Here is a 24,267-nt window from a genome sequence, read left to right on the forward strand (position 1 = left end):
TGGTGTCTATAGTAACAGTGGATAATAGTCTCTGGGAAGGGAGTGTGACTGTGGGATAGCAGGTATAGTAGGTAGAGATGGTGTCTATAGTAACAGTGGATAATAGTCTCTGGGAAGGGAGTGTGACTGTGGGATAGCAGGTATAGTAGGGAGAGATGGTGTCTATAGTAACAGTGGATAATAGTCTCTGGGAAGGGAGTGTGACTGTGGGATAGCAGGTATAGTAGGGAGAGATGGTGTCTATAGTAACAGTGGATAATAGTCTCTGGGAAGGGAGTGTGACTGTGGGATAGCAGGTATAGTAGGGAGAGATGGTGTCTATAGTAACAGTGGATAATAGTCTCTGGGAAGGGAGTGTGACTGTGGGATAGCAGGTATAGTAGGGAGAGATGGTGTCTATAGTAACAGTGGATAATAGTCTCTGGGAAGGGAGTGTGACTGTGGGATAGCAGGTATAGTAGGGAGAGATGGTGTCTATAGTAACAGTGGATAATAGTCTCTGGGAAGGGAGTGTGACTGTGGGATAGCAGGTATAGTAGGGAGAGATGGTGTCTATAGTAACAGTGGATAATAGTCTCTGGGAAGGGAGTGTGACTGTGGGATAGCAGGTATAGTAGGGAGAGATGGTGTCTATAGTAACAGTGGATAATAGTCTCTGGGAAGGGAGTGTGACTGTGGGATAGCAGGTATAGTAGGGAGAGATGTCAACTGATTATTTTATTTATTTATTTGCTTTTAGCAGGGGAAAACCTTTCTAGCTAAAAAAAAACATTGCAACAACTTTGGAAAATCAGTTGATTTATATATATATAATACACAAAAGCCATGAATATCCTGTAAATTATATCCTTATAAACGGTGAGTAGTGATGTCATCAGTTATAAATGGTGAGTAGTGATGTAATTTCTGTCACATGACTCACTAAAATTTGTGTATTATAATAAATAAAGTACCCCCAGTTGTAAAATATGAGGATATTAGAAGTTACCTCGGAGTTCCATGACCTGTATAAAAACACTCGGCCTTCGGCCTCGTACTTTTATATGGTCATGAAACTCCTCGGTAACTAATAATATCCTTATATTTTACAAGAGGGGGTACTTTATTCACTATATATATCATTTCTCAGCCTCACATAAATAACTTACATTTGTTCTAAAGGCTCAAAGACTGGTGTTCAAGTTATCCCGGAATCGCACACTCCCTGAGTACCTTCTCATACTCAAATACACAGAAGCACCAAGGAGACAGAATGTTCTCCATCTTTATAAACATCTTTTCCCTGAGTAAAACAAGAGAATTCCAATGTGACAGTAATGTTGTTGCTATACATTGGTCAGGCACTATGGACATTTCAATGATCTTATTGGCTACATGCTGGTCTATTTAATCTCCTTACTGGACTTGAGCTAAAGTTTATGTTTCTCTTACACTCTACCTAATTCTGTTAAAGGATAAGTAAACCTTGAAATATAAGTGAAGGAACGAGGAAAGATGTGAGAAAGGTTTCTAATTTTATTCCTAAGCAGAAGAACATCAGACTCTTTCTTTCTCCTGACAACTTCCTTGACTACTTGCTGGTCAGACTGGTGGGAAACTGACCAGCAGGTGGCGCTGTTGTAACAAAATTCATTCATATTAACAGTACATGTATCCTTTAATATCTTGGAATTAAAACAAAATAAACAATGAATGTACATAGCAAAAGTGCTGAGAATAGCACCGCCATCAATTTTACATTCACTTATTTTTGAGGTTTACTTATCCTTTAAGTCAGTAACTGATGTTTGATCCCCAATTCTTAAATTCTTAAATATTTAAATTATCAAAGGAGGTAACATCTGACTTGTGATAAAGCTATAAAGCAAGGAGGGAATGTGTAGGTGTCACAGGAAGGAAGTAATTATAATCAAGTTCTCAGGAAATGCACTTTCCAATGCAAGTAATGAAACCTGAGCAATTAGTCTCCCCTTCTTGGTGAACCATTTTGCTTCACCAAAAATTCCCAAAATGGCAAAAATTCGCCAAAATGTATTGGAATCTGACAATTTTTTTTTGATGCGCAACAATTTTTTTCACCCGTTGGAATCTATGGGCGTCATTAATTTTGCAAACTTGCTGAAAAATTTTGCTCATCGCTAGTGTTAAGTGTTCTGAACAAGGTCAGACTGGAGTTGTGGGGACCCACCAGGGCTGCAAATGAAGGGCCCTTCTGGCCGTCCCCGGGGACCCCCTCCTGACCTCCAATTCCCTGGACCGCTACCCGTATACGTTGCACAAGCGTGGCAGCACAGTTTATTTCTCTATGGGGCAGCCAGGGAGCAGGTCTGGGGTGGAGTGGTGTCCCAGCGGCCCATTCGACACTGGTTCTGAATTGCTAACCTTAGCCTGCATGCCCCCTGCTGTACTTTTTACATGTATTCTAGGAATTAGGGAAGCTGAGACCAAGCCCTTGTTCTTCTGTCCCTCTAAACGTAGAGGCAGGAGTAAATCCAGGCCATTGTGCTGCCCATGGAGCCTGATAATCACTCATCTCCAGTACATACCCTGCTCCAGGGCACAGGGTGAGTTGGTATTAAGCAGTGCAGAAATATTCCTGCTTTCTCTTGTACTAAATGAGGCAAGTTGCTAGGAGTTATGTGTAGTCCCAGGGGCGTTTCTGCCATGAGACTAGGTGAGGCGGCAGTTTCCCTGAAGTTACCTTTTAAAAAAAACGCTCATGGTAACTTTAAGAGCCAAATATCCTGTTATTAAACTAGAAATTTGGCTTTTCTAGCACTTTAATCCTGAAATGCCCCTGTGTAGTTCTTAGAAGTGCATGGAACCTTTCCTGCCACCACTTCAGGAGGAGACATTCTTTCCTCGTCTCATTGCAGAAGTATGGGCATAATGTATGTATATGTATTGAGGTTCCCTTTGGTCCTATTCTCCTCTTAATAAGGCAACAAGATGAGTTCTTAATCCCCTCACCTGTTAAATAAATACAACTATCCACAGGCAAATTCATTTGTAAATGTGCAATCTAATAATACCCCAGTAAACTTCAATGTTCTCCTCCCTTCCAGTTTGTCCTATGGACCATGATAGCTTCCTAATTCCTAATTTTCTAATTCCTCACATTATGAACACTCAGCTGCACAAAATGGGCTGCATCATCTTCTTCCTCCAGTTTGCATTTCTATACATATAACATGATGTCCATTGAAACATTATGCATCCAATATATATGGCGGCCACTCTTGTCACCATCTCCATAATGGAAGGCTTTGCAGCACTCATAGTCAAGAAGAAATAGAGTCTATTCAAGACAGTAACAGTCAAATCACAGTTTTGTTCACCCTTTCGTCGTTGATTGCACCGTTCCCATGTGCAATCTCTTCTTAATGCGGCACTTTACTGTTTAATATATTAATGATATTTTCTGCAGGTCTATTGAGGCCACATTCTCTGAGACTTTCAATGAGTTTCTGAAATGCCCCTTGTTGACCATGTTGTGTATACCAGCTTCTCAGCAACTGGTACTTTCCTTCAGAGCCTTGTCCGTGGTTGTTTTTAATGTCATCTATGGTAGGATCACCGAGACACATTCTTCTTACACATTGCACCATCTGCTCATAGAACATTTCACCAGCCAAGTCTTGTAGATACGGTTCCAAATCAATATCTTAGGAGAAAAAGTAAATTGCAACATGATCAGATCATTTTGAATTGGAGACAATAAATGGAGAGGCTTCAAATTGGGGGGGTTGCGTTCCTCTGGATCAACTAGCAGTTACGCAGGTTAAAATAGAGTTAAAAGTTTGAACTCGATGGGCGTGTGTCTTTTTGCAACCTAACTTACTATGATACTATGTTAACTTCATAATCTTGTATGCACTTATTAAAAACTTTCTCTGTGTCAGGTCCACTTGAGGTGGATCATGGGCCAATTTTTAACAGTACATGTCTTCACAATTTTCCCTCAATAATTACCCAGATAAAGAGCTTTGATTCTCTGTACTTCCTGTTCATGGGCTGCTCTCTTTCCTATGGTTGGACAAAAGGTCTTCAAGGAAAAGTTTGACATTGCAAATTTCTATATAATTCAGACTGATGCCACTTTGGCCATCAAACTTCCACTGTATCTCCTGACCCAAAGAGGTCAAGAGTTTTCACAGCCTAGTCATCTCATGTCCAAGGCTCACTCTCCCTTTTCATAGCCACGGGGAGAGAACAGCCCAAGAATGTGAAGTTTATAGATTTTAATCAACGTTTCTGGGTAAGTAATGAGGTAACAGCAAGAGGATTCTAGTGAGGATATAGATATTTACTCGTGCACTTGGATTTGATATTTCCCAAGGTTATACCTCTCTCCCTCTCTTTAAGAAGCACAACCTTTGTCTCCAAGGAGAAGATGCACCAGGAGTTTCCCATTGCAGTGATTTCTTTGTGCACTCGTTCCCATGGTCAGATTAAAGGTCAACCTTAGTTTACACGTTGAAGTCGGACCAGGGTCTGTGCAAATTTTTATGGGCAATATAATTCAGAGTGATGCCATAGTGGCCTTCAAACTTCTTCTTCACTCATTCCCATGGTGAAAAAAGGGAAATCTTGGTCTTCAAGGAGAAGGTTTCCCATGGATTTCCATAAAAATGATTACTATGGCCAATGTAATTCAGACCTGTAGGGATCAAGAGCATGTAAATCCCAGCCAGACCCCTTTGCAGGTTGAAGACTCGTATCAACTTTCCTGGCCATGGGGAACAGGAATCTCTGCACCACAGCACTGTACCCGATTAATAACCTTGATAGGAATGGATTCTTATTTTGGGGCTATTGTATCCCATCCCCCCTATGTTATATGGTATGTCACAGAATGAAAGGCATTAAAACCTTAACCATGAACCATGGAAGATGACCACATTTATACATAATATATATATATATATATTGTTTTACCTTTAAGGTATGAAGGATAAGGCTAGAAAAAAATGAAATAAAGTGTTATTAAAAGTAGCTATTGTTATAAATATGGATATTACTGCACGAAAGGACATTTGAAGTCCAAGTAACATTGACGATATCACTTCTAACATATAACACATATATTAATGAACAAGAATTTACATTTATACATAAACTGGGAATTTTAAGAAGCAGAATAGAATAAAATAAATACCTCCAATGGGGGAGTTGGTGGCTAATGTCAGGGAAGGAAAGAAAGAAAATAAATAAACACAAACTGTCACAAGATACTTCTAACTGTCACATGCTCCCCAGATGTACCAAAGACACCCACAGAACCATAGGTAGGGATGTCGTGGACTGTTCGCCCGTGAACTAATTCGCGCGAACATCGACCGTTCGCGTCCGCCGAATGTTCTCGAACGACGCGCGACGTTCGCCAATTTGGGTTCGCCTTAGCTGGCGCTTATTTTTGCCCTCTCACCCCAGACCAGCAGATACATGGCAGCCAATCAGGAAGCTCTCCCTCCTGGACCACCCCCACACCCCCTGGACCACTCCCCTTCCATATATAAACTGAAGCCCTGCAGCGTTTTTTCATTCTGCCTGTGTGTGCTTGGAAGAGCTAGTGTAGGGAGAGAGCTGCTAGTGATTTGAGGGACAGGTGATAGTAACTTTGCTGGCTAGTAATCTACTTGATACTGCTCTGTATTGTAGGGACAGAACTCTGCAGGGATTTGAGGGACATTTTAGGTTAGGTAGCTTTGCTGACTAGTAATCTACCTTCTACTGCAGTGCTCTGTGTGTAGCTGCTGTGGGCACTGATCTCTTCTGATCTCTCATCTGCTGACTGCTGCAATAACCCAATAGTCCTTGTAAGGACTGCTTTTATTTTCTTTTTTGTTTTTTTACTTTGCTACTATAAGAGCCCAGTGCTATTAGTCTAGCTGTGTTGGGGAGTGGGACTGGTGTGCTGCTCCTCCTAGTAGTTCACCACTACCAGCACCAACCAGAGTCAAAATTGTTACAAAGTATCTTATTTGCACCTGTTAGCTGTTCTGAGCTCTCTGCCAAAAGCTAATTAAGTTAGAAACTGTTTTTTTTCTGGCTGTTCAGTGCAGAGAAAAGAGGGACTTTCCAGTATAAAAGAGGGACAGGGGGTTGAGTGGTCAAAAGAGGGACAGTTGGGAGGTATGCAAGTGCCACCTAGCTGTGTGAGCTTTTTCACATTCTGTCTAAATAACAATAATAATTCCGTGTCCATAAACATCACCTGAGTGATGTTTTTACAGCAGCAATAATATATTCCGTACCCACTACTGTATACGTTGCCCTTGCAGGCATTGTTTGCCCAGTCTTTAACCAAGTGCCACCTAGCTGTGTGAGCTTTTTCACATTCTGTGTCCAGAAACATCACCTGAGTGACGTAGTGTGATTTCTGCCCTTTACAGCACAAAACGCAGCGCTGTGTCAACAATGTATTTTTCAGATACATTTTTGCCCTTGATCCCCCTCTGGCATGCCACTGTCCAGGTCGTTGCACCCTTTAAACAACTTTAAAATCATTTTTCTGGCCAGAAATGTCTTTTCTAGCTTTTAAAATTCGCCTTCCCATTGAAGTCTATGGGGTTTGCGACGTTCACATTTTTTCCGCCGTTCGCTACATCCCTACCCATAGGGCCACTAACTAAAGCAGCACTCGGGTTATAATTAGTTATAAATATGGATATTACTGCACTGCTGGACATTTGAAGTCCAATGAAAATAAAAGTAACATTGAGAATATCACTTCTAACATATAACACATATATTAATGAACAAGAAATAAACTGGGCATTTTAAGAAGCAGAATAGAATAAAATAAATACCTCCAATGGGGGAGTCGGTGGCTAATGTCAGGGAAGGAAAGAAAGAAAATAAATAAACACAAACTGTCACAAGATACTTCTAACTGTCACATGCTCCCCAGATGTATCAAAAACACCCACAGACCCATAGGGCCACTAACTAAAGCAGCACTCGGGTTATAATTAGTTATAAATATGGATATTACTGCACTGCTGGACATTTGAAGTCCAATGAAAATAAAAGTAACATTGAGAATATCACTTCTAACATACAGTATAACACATATATTAATGAACAAGAATTTACATTTATACATAAAATGGGCATTTTAAGAAGCAGAATAGAATAAAATAAATACCTCCGATAGGGGTGGTGGCTAATGTCAGGGAAGAAAAAGAAAAAAAATAAACAAACTGTCACATAGTACTTCTGACTGTCACATGCTCCCCAAAAAAACTCCCACAGGGCCACTTACTATAGCAGCACTTATATAGATAACTAGAGTTGCCTCAGTCCTTGGGGGGGTAAATTCTGCCACTCTCTGTTCACGTGTATCGGATTTTTAGCGGCATATTTGTGAGAAAGGGAGAGTTTGCCACACAAGTGAATAGAGAACCTCAGATTGTGGCCCTCGATGGTTTCTACTGGGGCCACACCCCAAGTGAAGTGGTAACATGTCAATCGATCAAAAATAGATAATAAAAGAAGGGTTTTATCTGCTCCATTGGGCGTTTTCACTGCCATTTCTAAAAAATATATAAATACTTTTTTTTTACTTAAATGCATCAAAAATCTATACAAAGTTAATAATACACAACCCATAAATGTGTCATTTCTATATGAATTGAGATGAAAATGAGGATTTTTAATGTTGCGCCACACAGACAATAAAGACTGCTTTCAGTTCATAGAGGGGACAGGAATTGCGAGTGCCAATTGTGCGTCTCTTCTTTTGATACTGATACAATTTTCGTACACAATGATACACAATGCAGAATACAGTGGGGCTCATTTATAGGGCAGATTTGCCCCTGTGCAGTTACCCATAGCAACTAGGGATGCACCAAATCCAGGATTCGGTTCAGGATTCGGCCTTTTTCAGCAGGATTTGGATTCGGCCGAACCGGGTTCCGGCCGAATCCAAAATAGTGGATTCGGTGCATCCCTAATAGCAACCAATCGCCAATTCGTTTTTTTTCAGCCAGCTGCAGGCAGAGCAATGGAAGCCAACATCTGGTTGTCATGGGTTACTGCCCAAGGTGCAAATTTGCCCAATGTTAATACATGACCCGCAGTGTACAAAGTGCAACAAAGTAGCCTGTAGCGTTTTGTATTTTGCACATTGCATTAAGCATTGTAAATGACCCTACTGGCTGTGGCATTTAAGCGGCTGTAACTACAAATAAAATGGACAGATATGATGAAAGGCGCATACCTGATACCTGACACTGGTGTTTGACATGCATTTCTGTAAAGAGAAGAATCTCAATTACTCATCCGCAGATCATTGCTTCTTTTGGGCATTTAATTGTGCCTCTAAATACAGATTCAATTCTGCCTCTAAATACAGATTTAATTGTGCAGAAACCCTTTATCCAGAAAGCTCTGAATTATGGAGAGGACTCCATTTTATCCAAATAATCCAAATGAGGTTAAGCCACTGATTCCTATATTCCCCTTTCTTACATATCACAGGAACATTCTGCCTTAGAGAAGAGAGGGCTGCTTGTAAGAGGGTGAACCAAATGTGGTAATTGAATTGTGGTTGGAAGTTGATTGAATAATGTGTGTGAGTATGTGTTAAAAATTGTTGAGAGTGTTATTTGGGTGAGTGGCCAGCAGGTGGAGCTCAAGGGTAAGAAAAGACACAGGATAGGGTTAAAGAGGCCTGGGGCATAAAGAAGGACTGTGAGTTGTCCCGGTCGGAATAGTAAAGGGGTGCTGGTCGAGCACCGGATTACTGAGACGGGAAGGCTTGGCGGAGTGGTAAAGGGGTGCTATGGTGCACCGGATTACCGAACCAAGCGGTTGACGAGTCCGGAATGGTAAGAGTTAACCTTGCCTGAGATCTGGGAAAGGCCCTAGGAAATTGTGGTGGAAAACTAAGAACAGTTGTGACACAGGAGTTGATGTTGCATGAATGTGTGTAACCAGCAAGTGTGACTGTACGAAATCCTTGTGACTCCAAATAAATCAGAAATATTTTTATTTAAAAATGACTACGTCTCACGATTCTTTCCTGTAAGGGGTTAACAACTGGAGGGCCCCCTACATATTCAATCAACTTCCAACCCCAATTCAATTACAACATTTGGTTCACCCTCTTACACGCTTGGGTTTATAGAGAAGAAAAGGGGAGAAGAATTGAATGACACTTGGGCAGAGGGAAGATAAGTAGCAATGGGCGAATTTGTTGCGTTTCGCTTTGCCGAAAAATTGGTGAAATTCCAGAGAAATCCACAAAACTGTGAAAAATTCGCAAGACATGAATTTTGACGCCTGCGTCAACTCGCGTCAATTTTGCCGCTTGCATCAATTTTGACGCCAGCGTTAAAGTCAATGGGCGTCTGAATAGTGTTTGATGCGAGTGACTTTTCCGACGCACGTCTAAATTTTTTTGATGCCGGCTGGCGAACTTTCGCAGTAGTTTTGCAAAATTATTCGCAGGCGGAGAAAAACATGGAAAATCTCAGCAGATTCTCACCTGGCAAATGTATTTGCCCATCACTGAAGATAAGGGGAGAGTGGAGGGACAGCATAAGCAAATAGGGGTGAATTGCAAGCAGAAACTGAAGAAACATCATTAATCAGGTGGGAAAGTAAAATAATTCCCAAATTATATTGCTGAACCTGCTTATTAGTAAAAAAAACAATATATGAAATGTGCCACATTCCGGCACTGGACATGTACTTACTACAAACTTGAAAACTGCGCCTAGAAGAAAAAATAAAGAAATACAGCGTTTATTCAGTTGTACAACATAAGTATTACTAGCTGACTTGTTGTAGTGGCTCAGTACTTACACACAGCCAGTACTATCAGTGGCAGTAATATCAGCAGTGCCCAGTAGTATCGGTACCCTGCACAGGAGGCAAAAAAATACAAATATCTCACTGTGATCTCCATGCAGTACCATAAGGATTCAAGGGAACCTCAAACCATTAGTAGTTTATTTGTTATTCCTATTATATAGTTAACCATTGTTAAAGGGCACCTGTTGGGCAAAAATGTTATCCCCAAACAAAGTTGCCATTATCCGGACACCTGTTATCCAGAAAGCTCTGAATTACCGAAAGGCCGTCTCCCATAAGACTCCATTTAACCCAAATTTTTAAAAACAATTTCCTTTTCTGTGTAATAATAAAACAGTCGCTTGTACTTGATCCCAACTTAGATATAACTAATTCTTAATGGAAACAAAACCAGCCTATTGGGTTTATTTCGTGTTTTCTAGTAGGGCTGTATTAGCCGGCACCTTTGGTCATGGTCGGAAAAAAATCTAGTGGGCCCCGGCCCTTATGGGCCACCGCCTGCTCCCCCAATCGGCTGGCAGAGTTCACGCACGCGTACGGGGCCCCGGAAGTTTGGAAGCTGGTGGACCCCAATGCTCCAGTCCGACCCTGCCTTTAGTTGGAGATAACATTTTTGCCCGACAGGTGCCCTTTAAAGGCATACTGTCATGGGAAAAAAACATTTTTTTCAAAATGAATCAGTTAATAGTGCTGCTCCAGCAGAATTCTGCACTGAAATCCATTTCTCAAAAGAGCAAACAGATTTTTTTATATTCAATTTTGAAATCTGACATGGGGCTAGACATATTGTCAATTTCCCAGCTGCCCCAAGTCATGTGACTTGTGCTAATAAACTTCAATCACTCTTTACTGCTGTACTGCAAGTTGGAGTGATACCACCCCCCTCCCTTTCCCCCCCAGCAGCCAAACAAAAGAACAATGGGAAGATAACCAGATAGCAGCTCCCTAACACAAGATAACAGCTGCCTGGTAGATCTAAGAACAGCACTCAATAGTAAAAACCCATACCAGAAAGCATTTCTCTCCTAAAGTGCAGGCACAAGTCACATGACCAGGGGCAGCTGGGAAATTGACAAAATGTCTAGCCCCATGTGAGATTTCAAAATTAAATATAAAAAAATCTGTTTGCTCTTTTGTGAAACTGATTTCAGTGCAGAATTCTGCTGGAATAGCACTATTAACTGATGTGTTTTGAAAAAAACATGTTTTCCGATGACAGGATCCCTTTAAGAAGACAATATACAGAATATATTTATTGTATACACATTTCTCTTCTGTCCTCAAAGGCTTAGCTTTGTCAGATCAGTCGGCCACTCCCTATCTAGCAAGCTGGGCAGACTCACTACCTGGTATTTCATGGATTCAGTATTTCAGGACCTATTTATTAATCATATCCCTGATGGAACACCCTATGCTTTGTTACCCACGTTTTTTTCTCCACAAGTGCAGGTGACAAAACTTCAAAATATACCAATTTTTCTGTAAATCTCCGGTGGTAAAACATCGGAATTGGGCAGCTCCCTTATATGATTCGACGTTTTAGCACCAGAACAGATCTAAAACTGAAAAGTGTTTGGGAAATTTGATCCATTAACACAGAGATGCTGAATGATTCCTGGACACAAATAACGACATCTCATTAGAGGCATTTATGGGCCAGAATTCTAATATTACATAGGTGGCCATAGACGTAACAATTACCATCTTTCTTGGATAAGATGTTTCCAAGAAAGATCGTTTGTTTCAATACACACGTGTAGAACTGAATCATCAGATATAGATATAATAAGATTCTGTATCTGACGATTCAGCACTAACAATGGATGATTTTTTGGTCCCTTCAAAGGCACCAGATCCAAATTGGACATCCAGCCCAATCGACGAGCCGACCGATATTCAAGTCTTCTGCTGATATCAGTCGGCTCTTTTCCCGCCATACACACACGCCGAATATTGTATAAACAAATTTTTGGACGATATTCAGTGCATGTATGGGGAGTCTATGGCCACCTTTAAATACAGTATATTTTCTCTTGTCACCTGTAGATGGCAGTATCACCTCAATCACTAAATGCCTGAAAAGTATAAGTTTAGAAGCACCAAATGATTCTGTTTGTTCTTCTCTGAACAACAAAAAAAAACAGGTTTGGCCACTAATTTGGGCATTAGATTATATTCTCGTACATAAGGAATTACCTTTGCACACTGCGTCTGTTGTCTCTGTACATCTTTCTGCAACACCGTTTTCACACCTACAACAAAAGGCCCAAAGTTCAGGGACATTTCTTCTATCCACTACCATTTTTTTTAAAATAAAACTTTATACTGATATAATCATCTTGCGTGAATTGCTGATCGTTAAACTGACATCATTATACTACTACTATAGTTTATATAAACAGGGGGCAGCCTGTTTATATAAACTATAGTAGTACTTATCTGTTATCTACTGTGTATCCTGTGCTTGAATGGCTGCCCCGATGGCTACACAGCAGCTTGTTTATATAAACTATAGTAGTACTTATCTGTTATCTACTGTGTATCCTGTGCTTGAATGGCTGACCCCATGGCTACACAGCAGCTTGTTTATATAAACTATAGTAGTACTTATCTGTTATCTACTGTGTATCCTGTGCTTGAATGGCTGCCCCCGTGGCTACACAGCAGCTTCTTTATATAAACTATAGTAGTACTTATCTGTTATCTACTGTGTATCCTGTACTTGAATGGCTGCCCCCATGGCTACACAGCAGTTTGTTTATATAAACTATAGTAGTACTTATCTGTTATCTACTGTGTATCCTGTGCTTGAACGGCTGCCCCCATGGCTACACAGCAGCTTGTTTATATAAACTATAGTAGTACTTATCTGTTATCAACTGTGTATCCTGTGCTTGAATGGCTGCCCTCAAGGCTGCACAGCAGCTTGTTTATATAAACGATAGTAGTACTTATCTGTTATCTACTGTGTATCCTGTGCTTGAACGGCTGCCCCCATGGCTACACAGCAGCTTGTTTATATAAACTATAGTAGTACTTATCTGTTATCTACTGTGTATCCTGTACTTGAATGGCTGCCCCCATGGCTACACAGCAGTTTGTTTATATAAACTATAGTAGTACTTATCTGTTATCAACTGTGTATCCTGTGCTTGAATGGCTGCCCCCATGGCTACACAGCAGCTTGTTTATATAAACTATAGTAGTACTTATCTGTTATCTACTGTGTATCCTGTGCTTGAATGACTGCCCCATGGCTACACAACAGCTTATTTATATAAACGATAGTAGTACTTATCTGTTATCTACTGTGTATCCTGTGCTTGAATGGCTGCCCCCATGGCTACACAGCAGCTTGTTTATATAAACTATAGTAGTATTTATCTGTTATCTACTGTGTATCCTGTGCTTGAATGGCTGCCCCCATGGCTACACAGCAGCTTGTTTATATAAACTATAGTAGTACTTATCTGTTATCTACTGTGTATCCTGTGCTTGAATGGCTGCCCCCATGGCTGCCACAGCAGCTTGTTTATATAAACTATAGTAGTACTTATCTGTTATCAACTGTGTATCCTGTGCTTGAATGGCTGCCCCCATGGCTACACAGCAGCTTGTTTATATAAACTATAGTAGTACTTATCTGTTATCTACTGTGTATCCTGTGCTTGAATGGCTGCCCCCATGGCTACAAAGCAGCTTGTTTATATAAACTATAGTAGTACTTATCTGTTATCTACTGTGTATCCTGTGCTTGAATGGCTGCCCCCATGGCTACAAAGCAGCTTGTTTATATAAACTATAGTAGTACTTATCTGTTATCTACTGTGTATCCTGTGCTTGAATGGCTGTCCCCATGGCTACACAGCAGCTTGTTTATATAAACTATAGTAGTACTTATCTGTTATCTACTGTGTATCCTGTGCTTGAATGACTGCCCCATGGCTACACAACAGCTTATTTATATAAACGATAGTAGTACTTATCTGTTATCTACTGTGTATCCTGTGCTTGAATGGCTGCCCCCATGGCTACACAGCAGCTTGTTTATATAAACTATAGTAGTATTTATCTGTTATCTACTGTGTATCCTGTGCTTGAATGGGCTGCCCCCATGGCTACACAGCAGCTTGTTATATAAACTATAGTAGTACTTATCTGTTATCTACTGTGTATCCTGTGCTTGAATGGCTGCCCCCATGGCTGCACAGCAGCTTGTTTATATAAACTATAGTAGTACTTATCTGTTATCAACTGTGTATCCTGTGCTTGAATGGCTGCCCCCATGGCTACACAGCAGCTTGTTTATATAAACTATAGTAGTACTTATCTGTTATCAACTGTGTATCCTGTGCTTGAATGGCTGCCCCCATGGCTACACAGCAGCTTGTTTATATAAACTATAGTAGTACTTATCTGTTATCTACTGTGTATCCTGTGCTTGAATGGCTGTCCCCATGGCTACACAGCTGCTTGTTTATATAAACTATAGTAGTACTTATCTGTTATCTACTGTGTATCCTGTGCTTGAATGGCTGCCCCCATGGCTACACAGCAGATTGTTTATATAAACTATAGTAGTACTTATCTGTTATCTACTGTGTATCCTGTGCTTGAATGGCTGCCCCCATGGCTACACAGCAGCTTGTTTATATAAACTATAGTAGTACTTATCTGTTATCTACTGTGTATCCTGTACTTGAATGGCTGCCCCCATGGCTACACAACAGCTTGTTTATATAAACTATAGTAGTGTGTCTGAAGCAAACAAACCAGCTTTACCAGTACAGGACAACAGTACATTATATTATCATTTCTTTAAAAGGGGCAGTAATACTATTATGCTACTCGTGCCAAATAATGGATTTCTTTTGCTTCCACTTTATATGGCATGTGCCAATGCAACTTCCATTACTAAATATACAGACACATATAAATACAACCTACAAAACAACACAGAACAATCCTACTCACTGGGTACATTGCTGACAGTGATCGCAGCTCCTGGGGTCTTGGCTGGAATTAGTACGGCAGAAATAACTGGCTCTGCATTTACACACGGTATTCCGAGAGACTGTACAAGGGAAATTGACTTCCTCTCCTATAAGGTATAAAAAAAAATATTTATTTAGTTCAGGGTCACCAACCTTTTTTATTTGTGAGGAACATTCAGATGTAAAAAAGAGTTGGAGAGCAAGTCCTGGGGATGCCACATAAAGGCTGTGATTGGCTATTGGTAGCTCCTATGTAGTGATGGGCGAATTTATTCATCACGCGTGAATTTGCGGCAAATTTCTGCATTTTGCTGCCGGCAAATACATTCGTGAAATTGCCGGCAAAATTTTTTTTGACGCCGGCAACAATATAACGCACACCCTCAGACTTTAATGCAATTGGACAATATAGGCGTGCATCACCGACGACAATTTTGACGCCCGTGAAATGACGCCGGCTTCGTGAATTTTTCAACGTTTCGCAAATTTCGCGGAAAAAATCACAAATTGTTCGGCAAAGCGAAATTGGAGAAATTCGCCCATCACTACTCCTATTTGGACTGGCAGCCTACAGGAGACTCTGGTTTTTAGACAACCAAAACTTGACTCCAAGCCTGGAATTCAGAAATAAGCTCCTGCTTTGAGCTAAGGCCGGGGTTGCAACTTGGGGAGGGGGGTCAGAAGACGATTCACTTCTCGGGTGGGGAACCCCAAGCCTGCGCTGGAGCACCCATAGTGTTGATGCTAAGTCTGGGTTCTGGATGCACCAAATCATGCAACCACCTGAGAGACCACCTGAGAGACCACCTGAGAGACCACCTGAGAGACCACCAGAGAGACCACCTGAGAGACCACCAGAGAGACCACCTGAGAGACCAACTGGGAGACCACCTGAGAGGCCACCTGAGAGACCACCTGAGAGGCCACCTGAGAGACCACCAGAGAGACCACCTGAGAGACCACCTGAGAGACCAAACCCACATTATGGCAACCCATGGTCAAGTTATACCCACCATGTTCCTGATCACACAGTCTGCAGAGGAGACACTCATGGTAGCCATTGGCTTTGTCCATATAATCTTTTCCATCAGTGCAAGGAATACAGGTGGGTTTCTCGTGCTCCTCCTGACAGTCGTTCTCGACACGCGTCCCTGCAAGAATAAAGCAAAAACCAAGTCACTGGCAGCCACACTGACGTATCTACTGCAACATTCAAGCGCCGAGAGTCAGCACAGCTGGTTAAAAAGCCACTAAACGGCACCTTCATGAGTCCTTCATCTTTTATTAAGACGGAAATGATTTGTTTATAAGGTTTCCACTAGGGATGCACCAAATCCACTATTTTGGATTCGGCTGAACCGCCGTATCCTTCGCAAGAGATTCGGCCAAATACCGAACCGAATCCTAATTTGCATATGCAAATTGGGGCTTGGAAGGGGAAAAAAAATTTTCTTCCTTGTTTTGTGACAAAAAGTCACACGATTTCCCTCCCTATGCAAATTAGGATTCAGTTCGGCTGGGCAGAAAGATTCGGCCAAATCCTTCTGAAAAAGGCCGAATCCTGGCCGAATCCGGAACCAAATCCTGGCCAAATCCGGAACCAAATCCTGGATACGGTGCATCCCTAGTTTCTACCTTTGCCGGTACCTAAATCGGAAGAAAGGGGGTGGGGCAGATGCCATTGGGGGTGGATCAGTGATGACATAAGAGGCAGGCACAAAGAAGTAGGTGGAGTTATGACACCAGGGTGGGGTTATCGTATCGCTGTAATGCAACTTGCTGGATTTCCATCCAGTTTTCTCAATGTTTTAAATCGGACAGAAAATGTTTTGTCTTGTTCAAAACCACACTGGTGGCACCCCTATCTCTTATCTATATTTTGCCTGATGAGTAACCCCGATCCTTTAATTACAGGTGTGGGATCAGGTCTGGACTGGGACTCAAAATAGGCCCTGGCATTCCAAGTACAGAGAGGCCCAATCAGCTCCCACCAAACCACTAAATAGTGACTGTCTATGGCATCTTATGGCAGCCCCTCTGGCATTTGCCCGAACCCACAGATTGCCAGTCTGAGCCTGTATTGGGATCTATTATACAGAAATCAGTTATCCAGAAAGCTTTGAAATACAGCAATGCTAATTATGAAAATCGATTTCTTGATTGATTTGCTTTTTTTTTTTGTTTATTTAATAAGAAATTAACCTCACTTGATAAACCCTTTATTGGCCAGATTATTGTTCAGTTTTCGCAAGGCTGAAACCCGAGCAGAAACTTGAGACCCAAACAGAAAAACCGAACTCTACGGGTCAAAACAGAACAGGTGGCAACCCTTTTTATTTGCTTTGCTTCTAGTAAAGGATTAAATGGCTGGGCCTTAGTTATCACTAGTGATGGGCGAATTTATTCACCAGGCGCGAATTCCCATGATTCCCTGCTGGCGAATAAATTTGTGAAACCGCCGTAAAAAAAATATGCTGCAATATCTTAATGGTGCAAGTTAATGGTTAATCTGGGTACATACCATGTTAATACACATCCAGAGACAAGCAGTAAAAACAGAGAGATGGACAAGTCATTACTAGACAGACATGTTATACTAAGTAAATCTGATGTAGGAGGAGGCTAAAGAGATATCAATATTCATTACTTACAGGGTAAACCCCATTGTACATATACCACTATCCCATATAGAACACTTGAGTAATAATCAGTATTGTGTCTTTATATCAGGGGTCCCCAACCTTTTATATGAGCCACATTCAAAATGGAAAAAGTGTTGGGGAGCAACACAACTATGAAAAAAGTTCCAGGGATGCCAGATAAGAGCTGTGATTGGCTATTTAGTAGCCCCTATGTGGACCGGCAGCTGATAGAAGACTCTGTTTTGGCAGAACACTGGGGGTTTTCCAGCTAAAACTTGCCTCCAAGCCTGGAATTGAAAAATAAGCACCTGCATTTTGGCAACTGGGAGCAACACCTAAGGGGTTATTGTTCAGGAGCCACTGAATGGAGGCCAACTGCTTTATGTGAACCCCCACAGTAACTTCTAATATCCTTATCATTTAGGGGGTACATTATACCTTATAATACATGAGTGATACTCAGAGTTCTCTGTATAACTCAGCCTGCAGCCTTGTGTCTTTATATGGTCACAGAACAACCCCTCAGTGACTTCTAATATCCTTATCATTTACAGTAGGGGGTACATTATCCCTTATAATACATGAGTGATACTCAGAGTTCCCTGTATAACTCAGCCTGCAGCCTTGTGTCTTTATATGGTCACAGAACAACCCCTCAGTGACTTCTAATATCCTTATCATTTACAGTAGGGGGTACATTATCCCTTATAATACATGAGTGATACTCAGAGTTCCCTGTATAACTCAGCCTGCAGCCTTGTGCCTTTATATGGTCACAGAACAACCCCTCAGTGACTTCTAATATCCTTATCATTTACAGTAGGGGGTACATTATCCCTTATAATACATGAGTGATACTCAGAGTTCCCTGTATAACTCAGCCTGCAGCCTTGTGTCTTTATATGGTCACAGAACAACCCCTCAGTGATTTCTAATATCCTTATCATTTACAGTAGGGGGTACATTATCCCTTATAATACATGAGTGATACTCAGAGTTCCCTGTATAACTCAGCCTGCAGCCTTGTGCCTTTATATGGTCACAGAACAACCCCTCAGTGACTTCTAATATCCTTATCATTTACAGTAGGGGGTACATTATCCCTTATAATACATGAGTGATACTCAGAGTTCCCTGTATAACTCAGCCTGCAGCCTTGTGCCTTTATATGGTCACAGAGCCCTTTAGTGACTTATAATATCTAATATCTTTATCAATTAGAGTAGGGGTGCAATATTAAATATGCATAATAAAGAGAACTCACCAACTGCACAGTTCATACAGCAGAATTTATTTCCAGGATATTCCCCTTCTGGACATTTTGAGTCTCTTCTAAAAACCTTGCGCAGTGACACTGATCTATTGCCAATGTTTGTGTTTGTGGGATCTTCTATATTATGAATTACAGATGCAGAATTCCTTTCCACTGCCTGCGAATAGATATAAAATATACAACAATAAATATTAAATACACGTATAAATAACATCTGGGGGTATCTTCATACTACATGTGTCTTTTTCCCTTACCCTCTAGATTGTAAGCTCTTTTGCACAGGGCCTTCCTCTCATTTTTTAGCGATATTGGTTGTGATGTATGTAACTCCATATGTTCTATGTATGTAATTCATATGATTTAGTTGTATAAACATATTTACTTTACGGCGCTGTGAAATATGCTGGCGCTATATAAATAAATGTTAATAATAAAATAATAATAATAACTGGATTGGGTTTCCATTGCCAAATAAAAGGTAAGTGCACATGAGATGATCCTTATCTGCATTAGACCCCTTACAACCACCTGGTTAATTGGAACTAGTCTTCAATACTAGATGTCTATGTACTTCTTGTTCTGTCTCTACTCATTTCTATAGTGATACTGGGGGTGGGTTTGCTCCCTACAGTGCCCCCCAAAAGGGGTTTAGGTAGTAGGGGGCTGACTGGATGTGTGACTTACACAGTGGAAAAGGTGGTGAGTTTGCAGCAGTATTGGGTAGGTTTTGAGGGGGCAGTGGGTGGGAGTAACAAAGTGTGTCTGGACTGGGGGCAGTGGCGTAAATACCGGGGGAGTAGGGGGTGCGATTGGGCCAGGGCCTGCACCCCCTCGGGGCCCCCTGGTAGCTCGCGCGCCACTGAGTTTTTTTACTAATTGCGGCTATACGGAGGGGGGCGGGGGCCCGGCTGCACGTCCCGCACCAAGGCACGCCCCCCTCTAGTTGCGCTACTGACTGGGGGTCTGGGCCCACTGGGGTTTCAGGTCTTATGGCCCCCCAGAATTTCATCTCCATACATCAACCCCCTTCCCAGCCGCACCCCTCCCCTGCACGGCCCCCACACACCTGCTTTTTTCTTATTATAGGGAAGTCAGAGTGCAGCACTTAGGGTCACAGGTGGGTGTGGGTTTTATGAGTCGGCAGGGCCCACCTGGTTTTTCCCCAGTGTCCCGCTGGTCCAGTCCTACCCTGGGTCTACTCAGAAACAGGTCCCTTCTACTTCCCAAGGGGGCCCAAGTGGACAGTGGACTTTCCCCTGGAGGCAGACCCTGTTAAGTAAATATTATTTACTGTGTATTTTTTTGCTGTAGGTTCTAAGAAGAAAATAGTGGTTCATTGTGCAGTTTCAGCTTTACTTACATCCAGGCTCACCCTTCCTTATCATTTCCCACAGAAACATAATAATCACATATAATCGATCTAAGGGTCAGGGCACACAGGCAGATTTCGGGGGGTCGTCGGCCGGGTGCCACTAGGCCGAGCAATCCGCATGGTCCTAGCGCCTGCCTGCACTACCTCACTCAGGCGCAAGTGTGCTGGCGTGCAAGTGTTGGAGAACTGGGGAGCAGCGCACCCCCAGTGCTCCCCATAGAGCGGCAGGGCGGGCCCAGAAAAATGTGCCGCCCTAGACCCGGGCCTATGTGACCTTGCCAAAAATCCGGGCCTGGTCGTCAAGCAACAAATCTCCTCTTCTTCAGGGTGACTAATCTCGTGTAAACTTTGGGCGACTTCGGAAAATTTACATTTTACATTTTAGCCGGCAGGAAGGCAGTGGAGGCAGTTCAGGGAGATTAGTTGCCGGGCTACTAATCTCCCAGAATCTGCCTGTGTGCCCTGACCCTTCGGGCTCAGGGGATATGAAAGAGAAAGGTGCAGGTAGGGACCAAGAACCCTTTGCTATTTGACACCTACTGAATTCACTTTCTGTTAGTGAGGTGATAGTTAATATGTGTAGTTTGTTTCTATAACTCAATTACCTATCTGATCCCACCTATTAACTAGTGTTAGTGCACGGTGCTCCAGGTCAGTGGTCCAGATCACTACAACATTCTTCATTGTTTTATAATGTCACCACTAGGGGCAGAATAATACCTCCCAACTGCTGAAAATCACAAGTCCGAATCTTTTAGACCACACCCCTGACTTTCCCTGTTCTGCTTAAGATCCAACCCACTATTCTGGATTGTTCTGCCTGTAACGGGACCATTGGGTTCAGAAGTAAAACTTTATGTGTAAAACAGAGTCATATTAAATTGCCATTTCCACCTATGTCGGGGTTATATTCCCACAGTTATAGGGGCCATAAAGATATTTAGCAACAGAAGCAATATAAAGGGAAAGTAAAACTAATCAATTACATATTCTTGTCTTTATACTGTAACATTGTGTTATTGCAGCACATACCCAGGCCAGATCTGAGGTTGAACCACATTTTTGCTTTTTATAAATATAAATATAATCTTGTTATCCCTCACAACCCCAGCAAGGTCGATGGACTGATTGTGCTAAGCAATATGCACAGTGACATGACACTAATACTTTCTTTGACTTCGCCTAAACAGAACGTTAGATATGTATAAGTACTATAGTAGTACTTATCTGTTATCTACTGTGTATCCTGTGCTGGAATGGCTGCCCCCATGGCTACACAGCAGCTTGTTTATATAAACTATAGTAGTACTTATCTGTTATCTACTATGTATCCTGTGCTTGAATGGCTGCCCCCATGGCTACACAGAAGCTTGTTTATATAAACTATAGTAGTACTTATCTGTTATCTACTGTGTATCCTGTGCTTGAATGGCTGCCCCCATGGCTACACAGCAGCTTGTTTATATAAACTATAGTAGTACTTATCTGTTATCTACTGTGTATCCTGTGCTTGAATGGCTGCCCCCATGGCTACACAGCAGCTTGTTTATATAAACTATAGTAGTACTTATCTGTTATCTACTGTGTATCCTGTGCTTGAATGGCTGCCCCCATGGGCTACACCAGCAGCTTGTTTTATATAAACTATAGTAGTACTTGTCTGTTATCTACTGTGTATCCTGTGCCTTGAATGGCTGCCCCATGGCTACACAGCAGCTTGTTTATATAAACTATAGTAGTACTTATCTGTTATCTACTGTGTATCCTGTGCTTGAATGGCTGCCCCCATGGCTACACAGCAGCTTGTTTATATAAACTATAGTAGTACTTATCTGTTATCTACTGTGTATCCTGTGCTTGAATGGCTGCCCCCATGGCTACACAGCAGCTTGTTTATATAAACTATAGTAGTACTTGTCTGTTATCTACTGTGTATCCTGTGCTTGAATGGCTGCCCCCATGGCTACACAGCAGCTTGTTTATATGAACTATAGTTGTGTTGTTTCTGAAGCAAACACACCAGTTTTACCAACAGTACATTGTCTTTCCCTTTAATTCTTACTGTTCCTTTTACTCCATGTTTGTGCTCTCCATATTGTAAACGCTAGGGAACAGGCAGCAAAAATAACAAAGGAAACTGGTTTCTATAATGAGGGAATGGCGAGGGCCTGGGCAGGGTTTGCTCTCTCCTTATTATAAATGACCACAGGGTGGAACCACATGAAACTGCCGGCCCTGCGAGTGTAAGTTCTGCCTCAACATTAATCAGCGCATTCTAGTGATATGAATCAGCGCTTTATATCGTATCTCATTATAGCGTATCTCTGGTTAATTACCTTTATGTAATAACAACTTGTGTGTAAGAAAACACTATTTGCATAATTACAAAGGGGGCAGAAATAATACATGAGTGAATTGCTAATATAGAAACGTAATTGGAGCTTGTTTATCAACACTGGGCAAATTTGTCCTTTAGCATTTACCCATAGCAACCAATCGCCGATTGATTTGATTGGTTGCCATAGGTTACTGCCCATGGGCAAATTTGCCCAGTGTGGATAAATAGTTTAAATCAGGTAAATCTGTTTTTCTTGTTATAACTTGACAAATCGCTGGAAGAAGGGAAATTCCCTCCCTCGGAATGTACAAGAAACAGTTATGAGTCACTGATATAGAAGGAAATGTTTTAAATGATTCAAAACTATAGGAGCAACTTTAGGCCTCTCCATTGGGCATATTCTGAGCTGGTACATTGTATACACACAGACATACTAAGGTACAAGGCTACAGGGAACTCTGAGGATCTCTCATGTATTATAAGGGATAATGTACCCCCTACTGTAAATGATAAGGATATTAGAAGTCACTGAGGGGTTGTTCTGTGACCATATAAAGGCACAAGGCTGCAGGCTGAGTTATACAGGGAACTCTTGAGTATCACTCATGTATTATAAGGGATAATGTACCCCCTACTGTAAATGATAAGGATATTAGAAGTCACTGAGGGGTTGTTCTGTGACCATATAAAGGCACAAGGCTGCAGCCTGAGTTATACAGGGAACTCTGAGTATCACTCATGTATTATAAGGGATAATGTACCCCCTACTGTAAATGATAAGGATATTAGAAGTCACTGAGGGGTTGTTCTGTGACCATATAAAGGCACAAGGCTGCAGGCTGAGTTATACAGGGAACTCTGAGTATCACTCATGTATTATAACTAGGGATAATGTACCCCCTACTGTAAATGATAAGGATATTAGAAGTTACTGAGCTGTTCTGTGACCATATAAAGGCACAAGGCTGCAGGCTGAGTTATACAGGGAACTCTGAGTATCACTCATGTATTATAAGGGATAATGTCCATTTTAATCATGGGGTGCTTGTGTCTAGTAGAACCTTCAGGGCTGGAGATCAGAGATCAGACAGAATTGCACAGACCAAAAGGGAAGCAGGGCCCATAGAAGTTACAGCATCAGGAATGTGAAAGTGTTATGCTATTGTCATAGATTCTGTGTTGTGTAGCGTTAAAAGTTAATTGCTATTAAATGTCATCTGTCCCTATGCACTGCTTGTTATGACTCCTCACACAATGTAGCAGAAGCCAGATTAACAGACCTGGAGGAGAAATAGCCCTGCCAGACTGTGATTATTTAATATAATGTGTGTCTGACATTGCCACAATACAACCGCCCAAGCTTTAACTACTAAGGGCTACTCAGACTTGCAGTTTATTCAGAGCCGGGCCCAGTAGAACTACTTCACCCCCACCTGCTACTCGCTCTGCACATTCCCCCACTGCCACTGCTGCCTGTGATCCTTCAATACGAGCGAAGCCCCTTTAACTGCCCAATAATTCTCCCTCTGTGCCATTGTCTTACCCTCCCACTACAGACCCAAGATTTCCAAGTATAGAGTCTGAACTGAACACAAAATCTGTATGAACTTACCAGGGCGACAAACAGGCAGATCCAGGACAATAACATATTGGCAGCCACAGAAAGACTCACAGGGACGCGTCTCTGCTTGTGCTGAATAAAATGAAACTAACTGACTTGGCTCCTTATTCTACTGCGGTAGTGACGTACTCAACAACTGACAGCAGGGAAATGCCTCCCTTTCAGGGAAGAGACTGATACTGAGCATTTCTCAATCTTCACC

At 41.8% G+C, this 24,267-nt stretch overlaps 1 protein-coding gene across 2 annotated transcripts; it reads right to left on the bottom strand.

The window, feature by feature from the left end:
• Positions 1-2,064: 2,064 nt before the first annotated feature.
• Positions 2,065-24,177, bottom strand: LOC108697171 (tumor necrosis factor receptor superfamily member 6). Of its 2 annotated transcripts, XM_041570851.1 has the most exons (13): positions 24,057-24,177; positions 18,726-18,891; positions 15,833-15,970; positions 14,800-14,926; positions 12,022-12,077; positions 9,817-9,873; positions 9,708-9,727; positions 8,228-8,260; positions 7,151-7,168; positions 6,813-6,833; positions 5,159-5,179; positions 4,939-4,960; positions 2,065-3,664 (listed from the first exon to the last, which is right to left on the bottom strand). In XM_041570851.1, the coding sequence occupies exons 1-13, from the start codon at positions 24,090-24,092 to the stop codon at positions 3,381-3,383; spliced, it is 999 nt and encodes a 332-aa protein (XP_041426785.1). In that variant the 5' UTR covers positions 24,093-24,177; the 3' UTR covers positions 2,065-3,380. The 2 variants fall into 2 exon arrangements, with proteins under 2 accessions (XP_041426785.1, XP_041426786.1); XM_041570852.1 differs by lacking the exon at positions 5,159-5,179.
• Between the last annotated feature and the right edge of the window lie 90 nt (positions 24,178-24,267).

This window comes from Xenopus laevis, chromosome 7S (assembly GCF_017654675.1).
Source record: "Xenopus laevis strain J_2021 chromosome 7S, Xenopus_laevis_v10.1, whole genome shotgun sequence".
Classification (NCBI taxonomy): domain Eukaryota; kingdom Metazoa; phylum Chordata; class Amphibia; order Anura; family Pipidae; genus Xenopus; species Xenopus laevis.